Source organism: Podarcis gaigeae (assembly GCF_964106915.1).
Source record: "Podarcis gaigeae genome assembly, chromosome: 15".
In the NCBI taxonomy this organism is placed as follows: Eukaryota; Metazoa; Chordata; class Lepidosauria; order Squamata; family Lacertidae; genus Podarcis; species Podarcis gaigeae.
Window position 1 is genome coordinate 14858412 of NC_139692.1, and position 20147 is coordinate 14878558.

The following is a 20147-nucleotide window of genomic DNA, read 5'->3' on the forward strand; positions in this document are numbered from 1 at the left end:
TTGGGCGGGAGCACTATTTTGAGTTCTTTTAATATTGCTATGAGACTAAGATTCTCAAGAGCAGAGGCAGGGAGGCCTATTTGGCCTGCACATAACTTCCAAGCCTTGTCTGCTACAGGTAGCAGTTAATTGTTAAGTCTCTGACCTCTCTTAAGAATGTATCTTCTTGCAGGCTCAGTTGCTGCTAATGTATATCTGAGGCAGACAGGGCGGCAGAGGCTCTCTGTGCCTCCAATGACTATGAGCACTCTGTATATGCTCTTGAACTATGCTGTTTCTGAACAAGTTTATTTTCGTTAAGTTTGTTTTGCCCTGATAGTGGCGACTGCCATTTTAGAGACGAGCCATTGTGGCTTAGTGGCTAAAGTGTAGGACTAGGACCTGGGAGACAGGGTTCATATCCCCCTCTTAGCCATTGTTATCACAAAACAAAACAAACTGCTCCTTTTGGGCTATTCTGTAGTTCGGCCCATTTGTGGTAAAAGAACTTTGGGTTTCTTGAAGGGGTGCTTCCCTCTAAAAGGGCAAGCAGGGGTACCTGGACAGGCTGTGGGCTACCTCAACTCTGCTATTTCACTGGAGACATTTATACCTGGCCTAGCAGGTGATTCTAGGGCTTTGTCCTAGAATTCGATGGCCTGGAAGCGTTTCCGGCCTGAATAGTGTCCCCATGTGGTCCATGAAGCATTGGTTTCACCGGTTCCTTACATGGTTTAGTTTTTGCAGACTATGACAGGGTTTTGCAGATGCCCCCAGAGCTTGCCTCTCCTGCAGGGGATGACTTGCGGACGCCCCAGGTGCCTTCTTCCATAAGGAAGCATCTTTGGAGGCTGCAATCCAGGAGGAGGGCAAAGAGGAGCAGGGATGATAATTCAGACATCACCTTGGACCTCTACAGGGGTCAGGGTGCGGCTGTCTGCGTCTTTAGGGATCATCCTGGATAGCTCAGCTGGTCAGTGCATAGTGCCGGTAATGCCTAGGTTGCAGGATTGGTCCCTATATGGGACAGCTCCATGCTCCCCCATTGTTCTACCTGGACACTTAGGCCCAGTGCCGAGGGACTTTTGGTGGTTCCCTCACTGCGAGGGATTTGACAGGTGCCACGTTTGCAATATGCAAGCGGGAGAAAGCACCTTTGCGTGCCCGCATTGCAGTTTGCTCTGTGCATTGCAGGGCACAGCGCTGCACAGGCTGCATTTGCATTGCATTGCGTGAGAGATTTGCATTTGCATTGCACAGAGGTGTGCATTGCACGGAGGGTGTGTGTGCATTGCACAGAGTGTGTTGTTGCATTGCACGGAGTGTGTAGTTGCATTGCACCAAGTGTGTGAGCATTGCACGGAGTGTGTAGTTGCATTGAACGGAGGGTGTGTGCAGCGCACAGAGTGTGTAGTTGCATTGCGCGGAGCATGTTGTTGCATTGCACGGAGTGTGTAGTGGCTTTGCATGGAGTGTGTGTGCATTGCACGGAGGGTGTAGTTGCATTGCACAGAGTGTGTTTTTTGCATGGCACAGAGTGTGTAGTTGCATTGCACGGAGTGTGTAGTTGCATTGCATGGAGTGTAGCTGCATTGCATGGAGGGTAGTTCCATTGCTCGAAGTGTGTTTTTGCATTGCACTGAGTGCGTTTTTGCATTGCACGGAGTGTGTAGTTGCATTGAACGGAGTGTGTAGTTGCATTGAACGGAGTGTGTAGTTGCATTGAACGGAGTGTAGCTGCATTGCATGGAGCGTAGTTGCACTGCTTGAAGTGCGTTTTTGCATTGCACGGAGTGTGTAGTTGCATTGAATGGAGTGTAGTTGCATTGCACGGAGTGTGTAGTTGCATTGCATGGAGTGTAGCTGCATTGCATGGAGCGTAGTTGCATTGCTTGAAGTGCGTTTTTGCATTGCACGGAGTGCGTTTTTGCATTGCACGGAATGTGTAGTTGTGTTGCACGGAGTGTAGTTGCATTGCATGGAGTGTGTGTGTGCTGCACGGAGTGTGTTTTTTTTTTTTTTTTTTTTTTTGCATTACACAGAGTGTGTGTCTGAAAAGGAAGCTGGCTCCGCGGCAGCTTTGTCGGAACTTCTTCAGGGGTTCTGGCCAGCGTAGATATTATGATGGCAGCACAAGATGCCCCCTGCCCAAGAGGGGGCTGGAAGCTGGCAAGCAATACCTCAATACCTTTTGCCATATTCCCATTTTATTTGGGGATCCAGATGGATATCGTTGCTAAACAAACCACTTGCCTATGGAGAAGCTGTCTGCCTTGAAGGAAGTTATTTTGTAATACTTCCTCTGTAGCAAGTGATGCTTCATCAGATCCGATCTTGCTGGATCACTTAATTAATCTTGCATGCAGAGTGGTTGCCCCAGGCCGCCCCTCCCCTTTCCACTAGGCCAGGCTGCCTGCGGCCTGAGGTCCCCTTACCTTTCTCATGCAATGGTTGCAATTCCTAAATGTTGAAGTCCCCTTGCCTTTCTCATGCAATGGGATCTCATGCAATGGTTGCAATTCCTAACTGTATGCAATAGTAGTTGGCCATGGCAGGATACCTGGAACTTGCACAGGGATTTTCAGGTTCATGCTGATGCTGCTGGATCTTTGCCCTTTGGATATTTAATTTTTATTTTTATTACTATTATTACTATTATTATTATTATTATTATTATTATTATTTTCTTTCTTTCTTTCTTTCTTTCTTTCTTTCTTTCTTTCTTTCTTTCTTTCTTGAGCTGCTGGTAAAAAAAAAAAAAAAAAAAGGTCCTATAAGAAGGCCTGGGCTGATTTTCTGTCCTTTAATGGCCAATCGGCGGGGGCGGTCATCACCCCTCATTCTACTGCCCAGGTGCTTAAGTATCTGGCACATTTGTTCCAGATGCGCCGGGCGGCTAGGACCCTGCGACTTCACTCGGCAGCAATTTCTTTCTTTAGCAGGGCCACTTTTGACAAGGACCCATGTAGGAAGTTTGTGGTGCGCCGGGCATTGGAGGGATGGGGACGGCTCACCCCATCGAGGACTGTTCCCAGAAGTCCCATCACTTTTGAGTTGCTGATACAGATGCGCAGTAAACTGCGGAGCATCTGTTGGTCCAAGTTTGAGGCCCGTCTATTTTCAGCAGCCTTTTCCTTGGCATTCTTTGGGGCACTGAGGGTAGGCGAGGTGGTCCTGGAGCAAAAACGGGATGGAGGTTCCAGGGGTTTGCTGTTGCAGGACGTGAGCATGTCACAGTCGGACCTGAGGGTGCATATCAGGAATTCAAGACCGACCAGGTGGGTAGGGGAGCCGTCATTCGGCTCTCGGCAACGGGAGAGAAGGGTCCTTGCCCCGTAAAGGATCTTAAGAGATACTTGTCCTTGCGGCCGGCAGGCGAGGGGCCTTTGTTTATTCATGAAAATGGGCACCCTTTAGTCCGGCATCAGTTCACTAAGGTGATGCGCAAGGTGGTAGTGGCCTGCGGCCGCAAAGCATCGGAGTTTGCTCCTCACTCCTTCCGTATTGGTGCCGCAACGACAGCTGCCCATTGGGGTTTGTCTGCAAGGAGGATAAAGGACCTGGGTCGTTGGAGATCGGATGCATTCAAAGTATATGTGAGGAAATAATGGTGGTGTGTGTACTGACATTTTTGTGTTTTAACCCTAGGTCTGGCCGCTATCCGTATTTGGATAGTGGGACACAGCATTGTGCACTGGGCCGCTGTCAGAGCTCGTCAATCTGGTCTGGGAGCTGGCTTGGGCCTTCCGCAGCACGTGCAGGTGTCCTGGATTTCCAGACGAGGGATGCAGTGGAGAGAATTATTGCCTCTCATGCACAGACGGGTCCTCCACGCTGGCCCCCCTACAGCGATAGTGGTGCAGCTGGGGGAGAATGATATGGTTTCCTCTTCCTGCTTTGGGCTGCGTGCTGCCATATTACTGGACTTGAGGGATTTGGCGGCCTTGGTGCCTTCAACCACGCTAATTTGGTCGCAGCTGCTGAAACGCCGCATTTGGAGGGGTAGCCCTTGCCCGGCGGCCACCGAAAGAGTTAGGAAGCGGATTAATTCCGCGGCAAGCAAATTGGTGGTTGGTTTGGGCGGATTTGTGATTCCTCACCCTCTGATTTCGTTCAAGGCCTCTGAATTATTCAGGGATGATGGGGTGCATCTTTCCCCGTTGGGGAATGATGTCTGGTTGGATGCAGTGGTGTCCAAGTTGAGGGTGTGGTTTAGTCTGTGAGTGGTTGGCGGCGAGCATAAAGGGCTCGGGTGGCGGTTAGGCATTGGTTAAAATTGGTTGGTGGAGGGGTATGGATAGGCTGGGCCTGCCCCTCCAATGCTGCACGGGTATTCCGTTAAAGGAATTCTGGAACTTACCATCCCCTTCGTCCAAACCCTTGGTGCAGGGTGCGGGCCGTGTAAGTTCCAAGGAGCATGCGGGGATTAGCTGAGGGTCTGTTTCGCAGCTCCAGTTGACCCTGATCTTGCTCTTCCGCACTGACTACGGAGTCAGGGCTGTCCCCAAGGCGGGGAGGACAGATAGTCTAACCAATGCCTAAGCAACCACTCACAATTTGTATTGATAATAAAGTTGTGGCCAAAATTATGCCAAAAACCTTAAACAAAAATAATGTGTGAAGTTTGAGTTATTGGGTTTGGGGTGTCTTGGGGACCTCAGCACGCAAAGCGTGTTCTCACTAAAAGGAGAGCACGGGTTGCGGATGGGGCTATACAAGGCACCCCATGATTGCTAGGCAAGTTAAAGCCAGGGCTTGTTTAGATGGGAGGATCTGGTTATCTGGGGAAAGTTGATGTTGCAAACTTAGGGGTGGGGTCAGTGGCTATTTAAGCAAGGTCCACAGCTTTCTCTTTCTCTTTTGCTGTGGACATCGGATCTCCCGCCCGCCCTCCCTTGTTGGGCTTCGCTTGACCTTGCTATGCCTGTCATGGGGTCGTTCGCCTTGGTGCGGGGGCCCAGTAGGAATTTACCTCTTGGCTGATTAGTGTGTGCCAATTGGGTTTTGCCTACTGCGTAGCAAATCGTCACAACTTGTAAGGTTGGCGGTTAGGCATTGGTTAAAATTGGTTGGTGGAGGGGTATGGATAGGCTGGGCCTGCCCCTCCAATGCTGCACGGGTATTCCGTTAAAGGAATTCTGGAACTTACCATCCCCTTCGTCCAAACCCTTGGTGCAGGGTGCGGGCCGTGTAAGTTCCAAGGAGCATGCGGGGATTAGCTGAGGGTCTGTTTCGCAGCTCCAGTTGACCCTGATCTTGCTCTTCCGCACTGACTACGGAGTCAGGGCTGTCCCCAAGGCGGGGAGGACAGATAGTCTAACCAATGCCTAAGCAACCACTCACAATTTGTATTGATAATAAAGTTGTGGCCAAAATTATGCCAAAAACCTTAAACAAAAATAATGTGTGAAGTTTGAGTTATTGGGTTTGGGGTGTCTTGGGGACCTCAGCACGCAAAAGCTGAGTTACACACCCCAAATCACCAGGAGTTGTTATAAATCTAAATCAGGCCAGTCAGGGAAAAAAGAAATACTTCTTAATATACCTCCCCCCTCCCCATCTGTATACTTTTTGTCAAGTGTAGGAGTGGGATGAGGGTTAGAGAAAGATAGAGAGATGGGAATCATACTTTTTATTATGACCTTTCCAGCAACATTTAGAAACCCTATTTCAATGAATTACAGACACATCCAATCCCAAATACAAAAACCAAATTGTTACTCGAGATGTCAGAATCAGGAAAATAAGAGACTTGTTCCACTGCAGTTGGGTAACAAGCTACTTACACAAATCTGTGTGCTTCCTTGTGCCCATGTTAGTCACATTTATTTTTATTTAGAAAATTTATGTTCCCTGCCTACTTACTAAACTCTTTGAGGCAATTTACAATGGCTTGGATTTGGGGCTAAGGGGTTGGGTCCACTGCTAGTTCTAATCAGAGTAAACCCACTGAAGATGATTGATACAGCTAACTTAGGCCCATTGACTTCAGTGGGCCTACTCTGAACAGAACTTACTTGGCTACAACCACAAAGTTTGTTCAACTTAGTTCCCATTGAAATAAATGAGGCATAAGTCATTAATAACTTGATCCATTGATTTCGATGGGACTGAAGTTCAACTAACTTAGACAGGATCCAAATCAGTGATTTGAAATTCTAAGAAGAGAGACAAGAGTCATCCCCACCTCATCTTCAAATGTGTCTGCTACTACTCTGCTTCTTGCTCTCTGAGCCATGGAAGGTTTCATACAAAATGGCGGCTGAAGCAGCCCATGGGTTCTCCCTCACGGGGCAGGACCTCCTCGCCCCGACTCCTGCCACATCTCAATGTGTTTGCAACTTAAACTACTTGCACAGTCAACACTGCACTCAGAATCGAACTACATGAAATGCAAAGCATGTGACTATAACTAGCAACAACAGCAAGCAGTCACCTCCACATTTCCCAGCCCATCACCACAGGCTATATCCCCACACATCCCCGTTCCGTAACAGTGCTTGATGTTGACAGAAAAATGGCATGCGTGAGATAACCTGGGGTAACCAAACCAAAAGTGCCCTCCAGGTACTCCTGGACTCCAATTCCCATCAGCCCCACTCAGAATGGGCAATCACCAGGGATGTTGTGAGCCTAAAAACACACTTGGTTTTTCATCTGCTGAAGAAACTCACTTTTTAAGCAGTGCACATACATTCTTTCTGAATGAGCCTTTTAACTCATTTCAAGGTCAAGGAAGAAGAGGAAGAGAGAGAGGGAATTGTGCATTTTTTTCCAGCGAGAAATCACATTCTTACCGAGAACGGTCAGCCGGGCTGGTCTGGAACGGATGGCTGCTTGAATGGCCTGGCACTCATACAGAGCATCATCTTGCAGATCTGCTCTCAGGATCTTCAGGTGATGCTCCCCTGACAGATGGTCCCCCACAACCAAGTAGCGTGGGTAACCTTTGGGGTACAAAAAGCAAATAAGGATAGAGCTGAAAAACAGCACACTGTTTGACCGAGTCTTAGCAGGGTCCTGCTATGGGCTTCATCTCCCCAGTTACCTATACTGTCATAGGGATAGAGAGACCTCCCCCCCCCCAAATCAGCCCTTCCCAAGTCTGATGATTAATGAGCTGCGAAGCCGAGGCAGCTTGGCACGCTCTCCTGTCCCCCCCCCCCGCTTTGTTTTTCAAGCTATCAACAGCAGGATTTGCTCTCATGAACCACAAGAAATACAAATGAAGGGTTTGTTTGTATTTAGCTAATTAGATGACTAGCTGAGCTGGTATCGCACAAGCAGGCAGAGACCCAGCTTGCTAAAGCAGACCCAGCAAAGTTAATTGCCAAAGTTGCTCAGAATGATACGTCAGCCATATTAGCTCCTGTTACTCATTTCCTGTTCTGAACTTTGCAGAGAATGGCTATCTGAAGATATCCATAAATTTATCCATAAAGATAAATTCGCAATCAGAGGAACGTAAAGTATGTGTGTGTTATACTGTATATCCAGCTTGTTGGCTGCTTCATATTCTGGAAACAGGAAGGAAGGAAGGAAGGAAGGAAGGAAGGAAGGAAGGAAGGAAGGAAGGAGGGAGGGAGGGAGGAAGGGAGGGAGGGATAAAATGCTTCTCCTTATACTTTTTTGACTTCATTCATTGGAACAGAGCTCAACTTTTGCAATGCTCTGAAGAAGCGCCTCTCTGATACACCAATCACCCCCATGGGTACAGTAAGAGAGTGCCTCAAATCATTGCTCTGAGGCATGTAGAAGTATTCCCATTTTACAATAGACTCCTGAGGCCTAGAGAGAGTAAGGACTGGAATTTTTATCAGTTTCAGGCATACAAGGGGCTGAAATTCTGATTCGCACAACATAGCAAAATGACATGGTGCTTAAACCCACAGAGGTTGCTCCATGTAGCAAGCCATGCATGTGTGCACATGTATGTGCAAGGGCAATTCCCTATGCTGCTCCAATCACTGGACCTTAATACAGAGATATGTGGATAGCTGTACAGATAGCTGGAATAGATATCAGGAGGGGTAAGCCAGGTTAAAGCAATGTATGTTTTAGTAAACATTTTAACCAACTTAGAGGTTCTATTTACAATTAAGCAGTATATAATGTTTTAAGAAATAAGGAGCTTGTGGGGTGCAGAAGACTTCTTGCATTTAATGTCAGTCTTTGGTAGAGATTGCAGCCCCTCAAAGAAGCATAGTTGCACAGCTTTTCCACACTCTCAAAGCCCTGTTTGGATGCACATCAGCATCACATGTGAGCAATCACACAAGCGGGAGTGAGGCTGAGTTGCCAAGCATGTCATATTGATATTATGTAGAGCCCCCACATTAAATTCTGAGGGCAAATGTTTTAAGTAATCGGTAGAGCGTGAGACTCTTAATCTCAGGGTTGTGGGTTTGAGCCTCATGTTGGGCAAAAGATTCTTGCAGTGTAGGGGGTTGGACTAGATGACCCTCGGGATCCCTTCCAGCTGTACGATTCTATGACTCTCCTCTGCTTGTGGAAGGTCTCTGCATAAAGCAGGGCTCTACATCACACCTTGAGCATGCTCCCCTCCCTTGCATGATTGCTCACACTCATGCATGGTGACTGCTTGAACAGGGTTCGTTTCTCCCTATATTCCAAAGCTCTGCCACAAAAATCGCAGTGCTGGAAGAGAGGGAATCATTTCTTTGTTGGCACAGTACGTGGTCCCTTCCCTCAGTACATGGAGGCAAACATTGCCCAACTTAAAATAGACTAAGGGAGGCTGGGTTTGACAGCCTGTTAATAGGACTGTGACAATGTGCTTCAGTTTATCCCTTGTTGTAAACTTCTCAGAGCCTGAGCTGTCGATGAGAGCGTCCCCCACATTCCAAGTTTTTACGGGAAACAATTCAGAGGCTTATGTTCTGAATGTCTTTCAGATGTTCGTCAATAAAATCTAGGCCCTACCATGCACCATAGTCTCCAGGAGGTCTAAGAGGAACTATAAAATCTCTAGTTTCCTCCATTTCCTCCATCCCTGCTGGGACCCTTTTACCACTGAGTTATGGCCCCTCCCTAACTTTTCTTTTTACACTCTCTCTCTCTCTCTCTCTCTCTCTCTCTCTCTCTCTCTTACTGCACTAGCTAAATTTTTAGTGAAGCTGAGACTCACTCAATTCCCCCTCTCAAATACTATTTAATACATATTTCATTTTTAAGCTTCACTCATTGTTCCAACAACCTGCCTCCAAAATGGGTTGTTTTCTTTTGCTGCATCTAATTTTCCAGATGCCATGCAAGTCTTTTGAGATCCCTGTTAGGTTCTATAACTTGATCATTGCAGTTGAGCATCTCAGTGTGAACTGCTACGGGTCTTGCCCTGGTAACCTATGGGGTGTCAACCTGTGTGCCATCACCCACCTCTGGTCAAAGGAGGTAATGGCAAGGAAATAGACTATAGCACCAAGGATGCCTATTTACACCAACAGGCCAGAACAGATCAGGGACTCAGTTACAATAGTAAAGAGAAAGTGTTTTGTATGCGTTATAAACATGCAACACCAGATGGCGCTGGAGAGAGGAGGAAATTCTCAGCGATTTTCCATAGCGGTTTTCCCCCCTTTTGTTATAACAAGTTAATTTCTGACTTACTTATAGTGGGGGTTTTTCTGTGTGTAGATCTACCCCAACTGACACCATATATAAAATGTTCCATGTCAGGTGGGCTCATTTGTACAGGACACTCTGCCCTTTGTACTCCCTTGCTGGCTATGCATTTGCCATTAGTGTTCTTCCTGTCTCCCTGCACCCCGCCTCACCCTGCCCTTAGCTTAACAGAAGCTGGAAGTGGTCAGGATGTGTTTCTCAAGCCCATATGTCATAACACGTAACAGGAGCTGCCGCTGATGTAAGCAAATCTAGAAGGCTTACTTGAGAGATCCCGGCCTACGCCGAGAGCGAGTCCATCTTTAATCCACAGCACAATTCCGTTGTACTCTGGGATAGCACACAGCAGGGTCACAGGCTGCCCTGCGATCACTACCTGGTCCTGAGGTTGCTGGGTGAAAGAAGATGCTGGGCCTGCAGAAAGAGAAAAAAAGGGGCGTAAATTGTTGATGGTGTTATTTATGAATTTATATACCGCTTAATGCCACAATAGACATCTGAAAGAAAACAAAACAAACCTCAGCAACAATGATACAAGAATTAAAACACAAATATGTTCCTCAGCTTAACTTACTTCACAGGGCTGTTATGGGGAGAGAGACAACCATGTATGCCACCAGTATTTCCTTGGAGAAAAAGTGGGATAAATTACAATAAAATAAAGTTCACTTGCTGCATCCAACCATAGTAATGTTTAAGCTTCTGAAGCCTGTCAAGGCTCCACCACCCCTATATGAGAGAGGAAGAGGCATTGTGCCCACTGGCACCACAAATCCTGCTGTTCATTTGCTGTTGGAGGTATAATGCCCTGCAAGTGTCCTGGAAAAATTGGGACATGCCATTTTTTATTGAGAGAATGGCAGCCACTTTGGTTGCTGTGATCTTACCCAATAACACAGACACCAAAATGACCACTATACTCTCACCCCCCAAAATGGGAAGATGGCATCTTGAATATTGGCTTCAAAATGTTGGACGGTATGGGGTATATCTGTACAGGTGAGTGTACATTATATGCCTATACTACCCCTGCGATATCATCTCATAGGACCTCTTAGTGGACATGGAATTCTCTAAGATTCAAGGCCTATTTGGGCATTCCCCTTCACATGATTAACAACTGGATGAGAGGGAAAGTGGGGCAGTCCCCACTGTCACTTCCATGGCCTATTATTGACAGGAATTCCAACAACCATGTCAATAGATTTGGAAGTAATATCTGCAGTTCCCATTCTTGGCCAGAGAAGGGCAGTGATGTTCCTGGCACCAATTCAAAACATAAATCTGGACCTCTTCACAAATGTAGGGAACACGCAAAGTGGGGAATCTGGATTGTGTTTACTGTCTCCACATATTATCTCCTGCAATTCATCTGAAAGCCTGATGGAGGCTACGTATGTATGTATAAGTTGCAAATGCATAGGTGCAAAAGACAGGGCTCTCAGGTGAAACATGTAAAGAAAGGGTCCCATCTACTGAATGGTTTGCTCTGTTTTTTACCATTGTTATTTATTAATATTTATTAAATTTATATACTGCCCTTCATTCAAAGATCACAGGGTGGTTTGTGGTATAATAACACAAAATACATAACATAATTAACAAGCCCGATACTTTTGAATTATTATTATTATTAAATCCTATAATACCCTACATACATAGTAACAATCAAAAACAATTGAGCTCCCCCCCAGTTTAAAAGGCCATAGATTGTTTAATTAGCCAAAGGCCTGGAATAAGAGGAATGTTTTTGCCTTGTGCCTAAAGGTATTTAATGAGGGTACCAGGCAAGCCCTCCCTGGGGATAGCATTCCACAAGTGGGGGGCCACCGCAGAAAAGGCCTGCTCTCATGTTGCCACCCTCTGGACCTCTCATGGAGGAGGCACATGATTTAGTAGTGTCTTTTGGATTAGCCCTGCTAACAATCTGATCATTGTATTCACTCTAAAAAATTGTTAATTCTAATGGCTACTTTTATCTTCAAGCCCATCAGGGATTTTATGTTCAGGCCCATCAGGGATTTTTCTTTTTGGAGGGGAAATGGGGATGCGGTGGGGGGGGGAGTAGCCTTTAAATTAGGGGTACTGCTGATACAACACTAGAAGGCTGGTGGAAATTTTTCTCTATAGTGTTCAGTTTGCACAAAGTCACTCTGGGGACTCGGCTACATTAGTAAACAAACAACGTTTTGAATGCGTTATAAACATACAACACCAGATGGCGCTGGAAAAGAATAAAACTGTGATTTTTACATAGCTTCCCCCCTTTTTATAACAATTTAATTTCTGACTTATTTGTAGCATTCCCCCCCCCCCCCGTGTGTAGATCCACCCATGCACTGTCGTCTGCTTTTACTTTTAAAGCCAAGCAAACTAAAGGCAAACATTTATACCTCGAAATTTACATCTATTACACGTATACATATACAGTGGTACCTCGGGTTACATACGCTTCAGGTTATATACGCTTCAGGTTACAGACTCCCCTAACCCAGAAATAGTACCTCGGGTTAAGAACTTTGCTTTAGGATGAGAACAGAAATCATGTTCTGGTGGCGCGGCGGCAGTGGGAGGCCCCATTAGCTAAAGTGGTGCTTCAGGTTAAGAACAGGTTAAGAATGGACCTCTGGAATGAATTCAGGTTAAGAATGGACCTCTGGAATGAATTAAGTACTTAACCTGAGGTACCACTGTAAAAGATACTCCCATGCAGAACAATATTTTGGCAGCATCTTTAAAATTAATGCATGCATATTTTAATACAGTTATATGTATACTTATATGTGCCTGTTTATGGTCTAGTTAGTTTAGGAAAGAAATGGAGGACATCTTCCGATTGGAAAAATCCATATAATTACAGGGCAACAGGTGCTGGAATCATACATGCTAGCAAGAGGTAACAGAACTCACAAGCTTCAACTTGTTTCTGTCCATCTGGTAAGAAGCACTTCTGAGACAGATTCACATTTCTAACCGAACATGAAAAATGGCCCAGTAGCCATTCTCCAAGGCTAGAGAGATGTCTAAACTACAAAGGGAGGGTAGGAATGAGAGGAAGAAATTTTATTATTTCTGATTGGATGATTTACCCGGCTTTACTAAGCACTAACTGCAGCACCTAAAAGCAGCCTTAGCTTTGACGTGAAAGCAGATTAGGGTTCTATTAAGGTGTTTAAAACTTTCTTTTTAAATCCCCTTAGCTAGTTTTGAATTAAGGGGAAACGTTGGGGGAAGAGAAAAGTTACAATTTTCAGCTTAAAAGTGAGGGGGGAAATTCACAGGATATAAGTCCTGTTCATAAATAACTCTCGCCATTGAATGAACAAAAGCTCAGCATGGGCCTAGTCCTCCTTGAGGAAGAGCCGTGCAGATGGAGTAGAGGGGGAGAGCCAACAATTATAAATCCCAAACTTAAAAGCAAACAGAATGTATCTTTTGAGCACACTCAGTTGGCATCTGCTGTGATTTCAGCAGACTAATGAGGCCTCACCCCATTCGATGGCATCACCAGGGGGGAAAGTAAAACGGCACATATTTTTCCATGTGCAGGCTTATAGGCACTGCTGCCGCTGGGATAATATGCATGAGGGATGCGGTAAGTGGCTCATTAAGCAACTTGACAGCATCCCTTTGTACCCACAGATGAATACAAAAACTGCTCAATTATCACGAAGAGAGCCACCCCTACCGTCTAATATTAGAGGCTCCTGATTGTCTCTCCACTGTGGGCAATGGCCCTCATTTTCTTCTCCTTCTCCCAATGCAGAAGGCACAGTAGAGGCCTATTGTGGAATAAAGCCACTAAGAGAACTAATTTACCACCACAGTTTAAGCAATAATCTTCCCCCTTCCCTCCAGTTTCAAAATGCAACTGATCAGCATTGGACGGCGCTACACTGCAGACAAGATGGCAAGCACGAAGCAGCGGCCCTGAGCAAACCACCGTCAAGCCATCTGCCATGACAAAAGCTGAAGAATCCACAAAGCCAGAGCTGAGATGTTCCCCAGCAATTGGGATCACTCCAGCAGACTTTTAGAAGCATGACCAACACCATGGGAAGCATTTGTAAACTTGAAGACAAGGGGCTGCAGGTCAGTGGTAGAGTATCTGCTCTGCATGGAGAAGGTCCCAGGTTCAATCCCCAGCATCTCCAGGTTGAGCTGGGACAGGCTCTTGTCTCAAATCCTGGAGAACTCCTGCCAGTCTGTGTAGACAGCATTGAGCTAAGTGGACCAACTGAATGGCCAACCAAGTATAAGGCTGCATCCTATGTTCCCCCTAAGCTCAAAAAAATTACAGATGAAAATAGGACGAACTCGGATGTTGAATGCTCTTCCATAGCCTTTACCATCACCACCTGAACATCCCCCACATATGAACACACTTCTTTATTAGCTGTATATCCTGGATTTCTTTGAGGGTGCTCCATGTAATCCATATGGTGTTCACAAGTGGTCTGTCATTCAAACATTTACCATACATGGATCTGCTTAGCTTCCAGTGAGGTTGCTGGGTCATGTGTCTTAATGTCTAAGAACCCCTTCTTCTCTTTCTGTCCCAAGTAGCCTTTCCTACAATGGACTGTACTCAACTTCCCCTTTTACAGATTCCTTAAAAAGAAAAGAAAAATGTAGTAACACAACAGGTCTGATTACAGTGGTACCTCGGGATGTGAATGGGATCCGTTCCAAAGCCCTGTTTGCATCCTGAATACAACGTAAGCCGCGCCGGCGCGCCTGTGCGTGCGCAGATCACGTTTTGCTGCTTCTGCGCATGCGCGTGGTGTCATTTTGAGCGTCTGCACATGCGCGAGCAGTGAAATCCGGAAGGAACGCACTCCGTTACTTCCAGGTTGCCACGGAGTGCAACTCGAACGTGCTCAACCCGAAGCACATTCAACCTGAGGTATGACTGTATAGCCTTATTATAGAAAAGTTGCATCTCAAATCAACTCCACATTTACTCTCTGGGTAGGGAGGTAATGTGGTGCCCAATTTGCATACCCAGTCCTCACTGGCCTCCTTGCGTATGTGTGTTATCTTTTCTTTCTCTAAAGATTTGGTTTTACTTCTGCAATCTCTGCAGTTCCCCAGAGCTGTGTGTGTAGTGTGTAGTGCCATTATGACAACATAAGCATGAACATCTGAAATGGAGGGACTGGTCTTCTCACAGCAATCAAAGCATATTGCCACCACAAATAATTTAAAACACTTGAACTTCCCATTTGGCAGCCTTTTTCCTCCTCTGGGGCAGCAATGTTCAAAGGGAAACAGTTACGTTCAGCCAGGTGTGCCCCTTAAACACCTTGCATAGTGATGGACAGGATCCGAGGCTTGCTGCTCAGGGCTATGGGACCCGATAGGGACCACATTGGAAGCTAAACTGCATCATTTGCTAGGAGTTATGGGGGTGGTGATACAGGAAGGCCTCCCTACTCACCCTTTGGGTGGCTAGGGAAAACATGTGGCAATGTATCTGTACTCCATTTCCTGTAGGCAGGGTTTGCCACCTTACTGGTAGAAGGCTTGGCCTGGTATATTACTGTTAAGTTCCACCACTAATAGTTTTTCCTCTGCAGGTGGCTTGTGTTTAAATAAAGCAGGCTATAGTTCAACCCCCACGCTGTGCTTGACTCTTTTATTTCCACCTTCAGGTTGCATGCATCCCATACTAATCCCAGCATGAGGCACACTTAATATAGAGTATCAGGATTCTTCCTTCCCCACTGTCCCACTGATAACTACGTGAGTGAAACCAAGCAGTCCTTGAAAGTGTGAATGAACTCAAATAGAAAAAAATGATTATGGAGATGAAGAACCTTTCATCCGTGTGTGAACATTATTCCCAATGTGGCCACTCTGTCTCTGACTCCTCTGTCCTTGTCCTTAAAGCAAACTTGTTTAGACATGGCTGGGAACTGAGACCTTTAAAACCCCTGGCTTCTTCAACAACCACAGGAGCATAGGAACCACTACTGATTAAACACTTTCCCCAGATTGTTCACTGTGCTAACATGGAACGACAGAACATCATTTTTATTATTAGAATGTAGGTGGAATAATGTAAATACCTTTCAAGTTACAGATAACATTTTCATCAGCTGCCATTATTATATTACCTGCCTAATGCATGTGGAGGGAACCCTTTTCAGCTCAAGGGCAATCTTCCTTCTGGGCAATCTTCTAAGAGGTTGCATGCAATGTTGGTCATACTCTAGGTTGACCTGTTGAAATTAATGAGCACGACCAATATGGCTCCATTAGTTTCACTGAGTCTACTCTGAGAAAGGCCAATGTTGGATCCAGTCCAGGTACTACATTCCACTGATGGGTGGGGCTAGAGGCAAACCTGGGCAGAGCAACAAATGTAAATTTTACCTTTGTACAGTAGGCTACTTTCTATACACATCCCTCTCCGTCTCCCCCCTAGGAATGCAAGAACATAGCCACCAAGTGTCCCAGAAAAAAGGAACATTCTTTTTTTTTTTGCAAAAGGTCATGGCAGCCATTTTGGGTGCTGTGGCCTCATGCCGCAATCTAGCCCCCCAAAAAGTGGGGAAGATTGCGAGATGGGTCATGTGACTCACCTGGAAGCACATACATGCATCCCAGTTTTTGATCTGTATTCAATTCCTGCAACTTTCATGCGTGTTTACCCACAAGTCTGCTCTAGCCTGCTTCAGCATCAAATTGCACTAATTTCACACAAAAGCGCACATTTAAATATATATATTAATATCTGTTTCTATAACCCATGTTCTCTCAAAACATGCATTTTAAATACAAGCTATATATGCACAAGATATACGTATACTGAGCTGAAAGCACTGTCAGTTATTTTGGAAAGTGCAAAAGCCGGTGGGTAACTAAATTCTGATCCACATAAGAAGAGCCCTGCTGGATGAGACCAAGGGCTTATCTGTTCTCATAGATCAAAGGCCTGGTCTGTTCACACAGAGTCCATCCAGATGCCTATGGGAAGCCCAAAGGCAGCGGAAGCCCAAAAGTCCACATCTCTGTCCAGGAGACAGGGATTAAGTCAGCTCATGTTGGAATGCACAAACATCCAGTTCCAAACTCCTGAAGCATCCTTAATCTTTGGGAAGTCTTGAAGGTCAGGGGATGTTCTAGAGGGATAACCAATGGACTGTGAGGTGCTGCATTTTTGAAGGAGAATGAAGAAAGTCCTCTTATCCAAACCCAAATCATGTACTGTAGGTATATGCATAAGGCTCTTTCGATTCTGGCCTTTACATGCAAGTATTTTTAATTTTTTTTTAAAGAAAAACAGCAAACGATTCTGCTTTCCTTTCTCTCCAAATAATTATAGGATTATTCACTAGTAAATGTGTTTAGCATTGCAGTGTTATCCTATTAAGTAAGAAGCATATTCATGCTCATACATAATCAATTGTGGCAATAAGTTGAGAAAAATCAATGGTGCAACAGAGCAGAAATATTAGGAAGTGACTGAGATGGGAAATGTTCATCAAATCACTTTAAGGGCTATTTAGTCAAATGAATGTAAAATTGACATTCTCGCCATATATCATGGTTAGCTTTGAACGTGGATTTGCTACGTCTCAACTCATGTACTAGGACATGTGGTGCCACCAAGTATGCATACAAATCCACATTGAAATTGCATGTTTCTAGCATTTCTGAGTATGTACTTGAATATAGCAAGCCTCTGATAAGAATCTGATACAGTAAATACACACCCAAAGCCAAACAAATCCGGCTTAGCTAGGTAAAGGTTAGAGAGAGAGGAGAGAAACGCCGTTCAGTTCAAATTTTTATTGAGAACCCATCAAATTTGCATTTTCCAAACCAATATGCAAACTGAAAACACTATCCTTCCAAACTTCACTTCTCTGAATATTATGATGAAGTTCTCCAATCCAAACAATGCTCATGGAAAGCCACAAATTAGGGGAAAGGTTTGCATACCTTTGCCTATATTGATGAAAATAACATATAAAACACATTTGGAAAATTGCTTGCAAAATTCTGTATATTAGAAGAAATTTGCATTAAAATACTGATGCATTCGAAGAGTACTATTTTTTAACAGAAATGTGGAGAACTGAACTTAAGACTGCAAAAATGAGCAACCAAAATGGACAGATTTCCCTATCCCTAAAAATAATCAACTTCACTAAAAGTCTTATGAAACCGTCTGCAAATGGCAATCCTTAAAGCCGTGCTTCTCAAACTGCTAATCACTATCCACGGGTGGGACCTGGCATGCTCCTGGGTGGATCACCTTAGGACGACTTTTTTTCCTTTGAGAAGAAAGGAGTGAAGGCAGTGTGAGCAACCAAAAGACAAAGGAGTAACAGGTTGTCAATTTTTTTAAAAGTGTTTTATCAATACGCAACACATTTCACAATTCACAAAAAGCAAATGGAAATCAAGACATGTCAGGGAAAGGGAATTTGCACATCACTCATTGCTATCAGAAGGGCCTGCAGGCCAGGTCAAGACTAAGAACAGAAGAACTGGTCCTTTTCAGTTGGTCTCAGTTTCTCATTTCGAACCAAATTTCTCCCCTACTCCTAGACCTCTTGCTGCAGACTATGGGCAGGGACAGACTTGTAAAGTGAATAAAGAGGATGCAGTCCACATAATTCATACACTCTGGAAAACCCAGTTCGACATCATGTGTATTTTCTTTTCTCTCCCCTGCCCTCAGCTTTCTTCCATACTTTCAGCTGATGTTAAAATGGAAAACTGATGGTGAGATGAAACAAATTTTTTTTCCTTCCAGTAGCACCTTAAAGACCAACTAAGTTAGTTCTTAGTATGAGCTTTCGTGTGCATGCACACTTCTTCAGATACCTGATGGTGAGATGCTTCAGTGCAGACATGCTCAAAGGCACAGAACAATGCGCAATCCTAGATTCCAGGGGTTCCAGGAGCTTACCCAGGATTCACCTTTCCTTTTGGAATGAGGCACATTGGAAACTGTGGTGTCTTTATGATATATTGCTTATTTACACATATATACAACCTGAGCCTACGATGGAGGGGTTCACACCATTAGCACCCCAAGTGGGTTTTGTTTCTCCTATAGCTGCAGCCTTGGTGTCAAACAGAAATCAAACATTGCTCTGTCTCTCTGTTTCTCCCAGCTTGCTGATTTTTCCTTGAGCTCACATCACTTCCTTTCTTCCCTTAATGGCTCATCACCCAGGAGATCACCTCATCAGGAAGCTAGTCTGTCTTATACTTTAACACTTAGCATCGAGGGGTTAGAAGGGTCTCAACATACAGCCTACTCCCCACAAACTCATAACAATAGTTTGGGGACAAAACACACATTTTAGATGCAGACGGTTGCAGGTTCAATCACTGGCATCTCAAGTTAAAATATGTCAAGTGGAGGAGACTCTTGAGAGTTCCCTGAAACAAATTTTGGAACAACTGGCAATTTTAAACCAAAAAGTGGACAATCAATCATCAAAAATTGACCAAGCTACATCCTCTATTAGTAAATTATCTGAGCAGGTTTCTCAGCATACTCAGGCAATTGAAAAATTGCAAGGGGCAACGACTGAAAATTATAAGCTTGCTGTGGAAGCCAGTCAAAAAGCAGAACAGGCGAACAAAAAGGTTGATGAGATTAAGGGGGAAGTAAGGCCTCTGAAAAGACAGGTAGGGGAACAACAAGCCTACCTGTCATTGGTTGAATTGAAAAGTAAGGAAAATAATCTCAGATTAAGGGCCATCCCAGAACTGGAGGAGGGAAATTTACAGGGATTTCTAACACTTTTGTTCTCCAAATTCTGGGGGATTGAGGAAGATAAGGATTTTAAAATTGTGACGGCCTTCAGACTGGGAAAATTGATAAAGAAGGATAAGTCCAGAGACTGTTTGGTTATTCTGAGATCAAGAGAGGAAAGAGATAAGATACTAGGCCTACATTTTAAAAAATCTTTGGAGATAGAAGGTAAAAAGGCTGAAATTTACAGAGACATACCCAAACACCTTTTGGATCTTAGGACCACTTATACAGATTTGACCAAACTGTTGAGATACAACACAATCCCTTATAGGTGGGAATTTCCACAAGGATTATCATTTACCTACAAAGGAAGGAAAGTAAGAATTAAAACACCTGAGGACCAACAGAAGTTCTTACATGACCACGAGGAGGACCTCCAGAAAGGAGCCGCAGCTTCTTGGCCACCACCACCACCGGGACCATCTCCAAAGCCTACACCGTCTGGATCTGGACCAGCATTACCACCTCCGGGATCGGAGGGAAACCTAGACACCCCACTGTAGACCCACCAATTAGACCAGGATGTCGTTGCAGCTTCTCAGTTGGAATATAAATGGCGGAAATTCTCCGGAAAAAAGAAGAAAAGTATTTCATATTTTGAAAAAAAGAACAATTGGACATTATTTGCCTGCAAGAAACGCATGTGACAAGGCTCCACAGAAAAGTGCTAATTAATAAAAGATTAGGCCAAGAATTTATTTCTTCAGATAAAGTTAAGAAAAGAGGAGTGGTGATATAT

General features: G+C 44.8%; 1 protein-coding gene across 2 annotated transcripts in view; it reads right to left on the minus strand.

Annotated features, from left to right (window-relative positions):
- The window catches only part of KIRREL3 (kirre like nephrin family adhesion molecule 3), a 761495-nt gene that overhangs the window by 280988 nt on the left and 460360 nt on the right, over window positions 1–20147 (minus strand). For both annotated transcript variants that reach the window (XM_083713549.1, XM_083713548.1), the window contains exons 4-5: window positions 9886–10035; window positions 6777–6926 (exon numbers count right to left, since the gene is read on the minus strand). In XM_083713549.1, the coding sequence (XP_083569675.1) occupies window positions 6777–6926; window positions 9886–10035 (300 nt within the window). The remainder of the gene's footprint in view (window positions 1–6776; window positions 6927–9885; window positions 10036–20147) is intronic.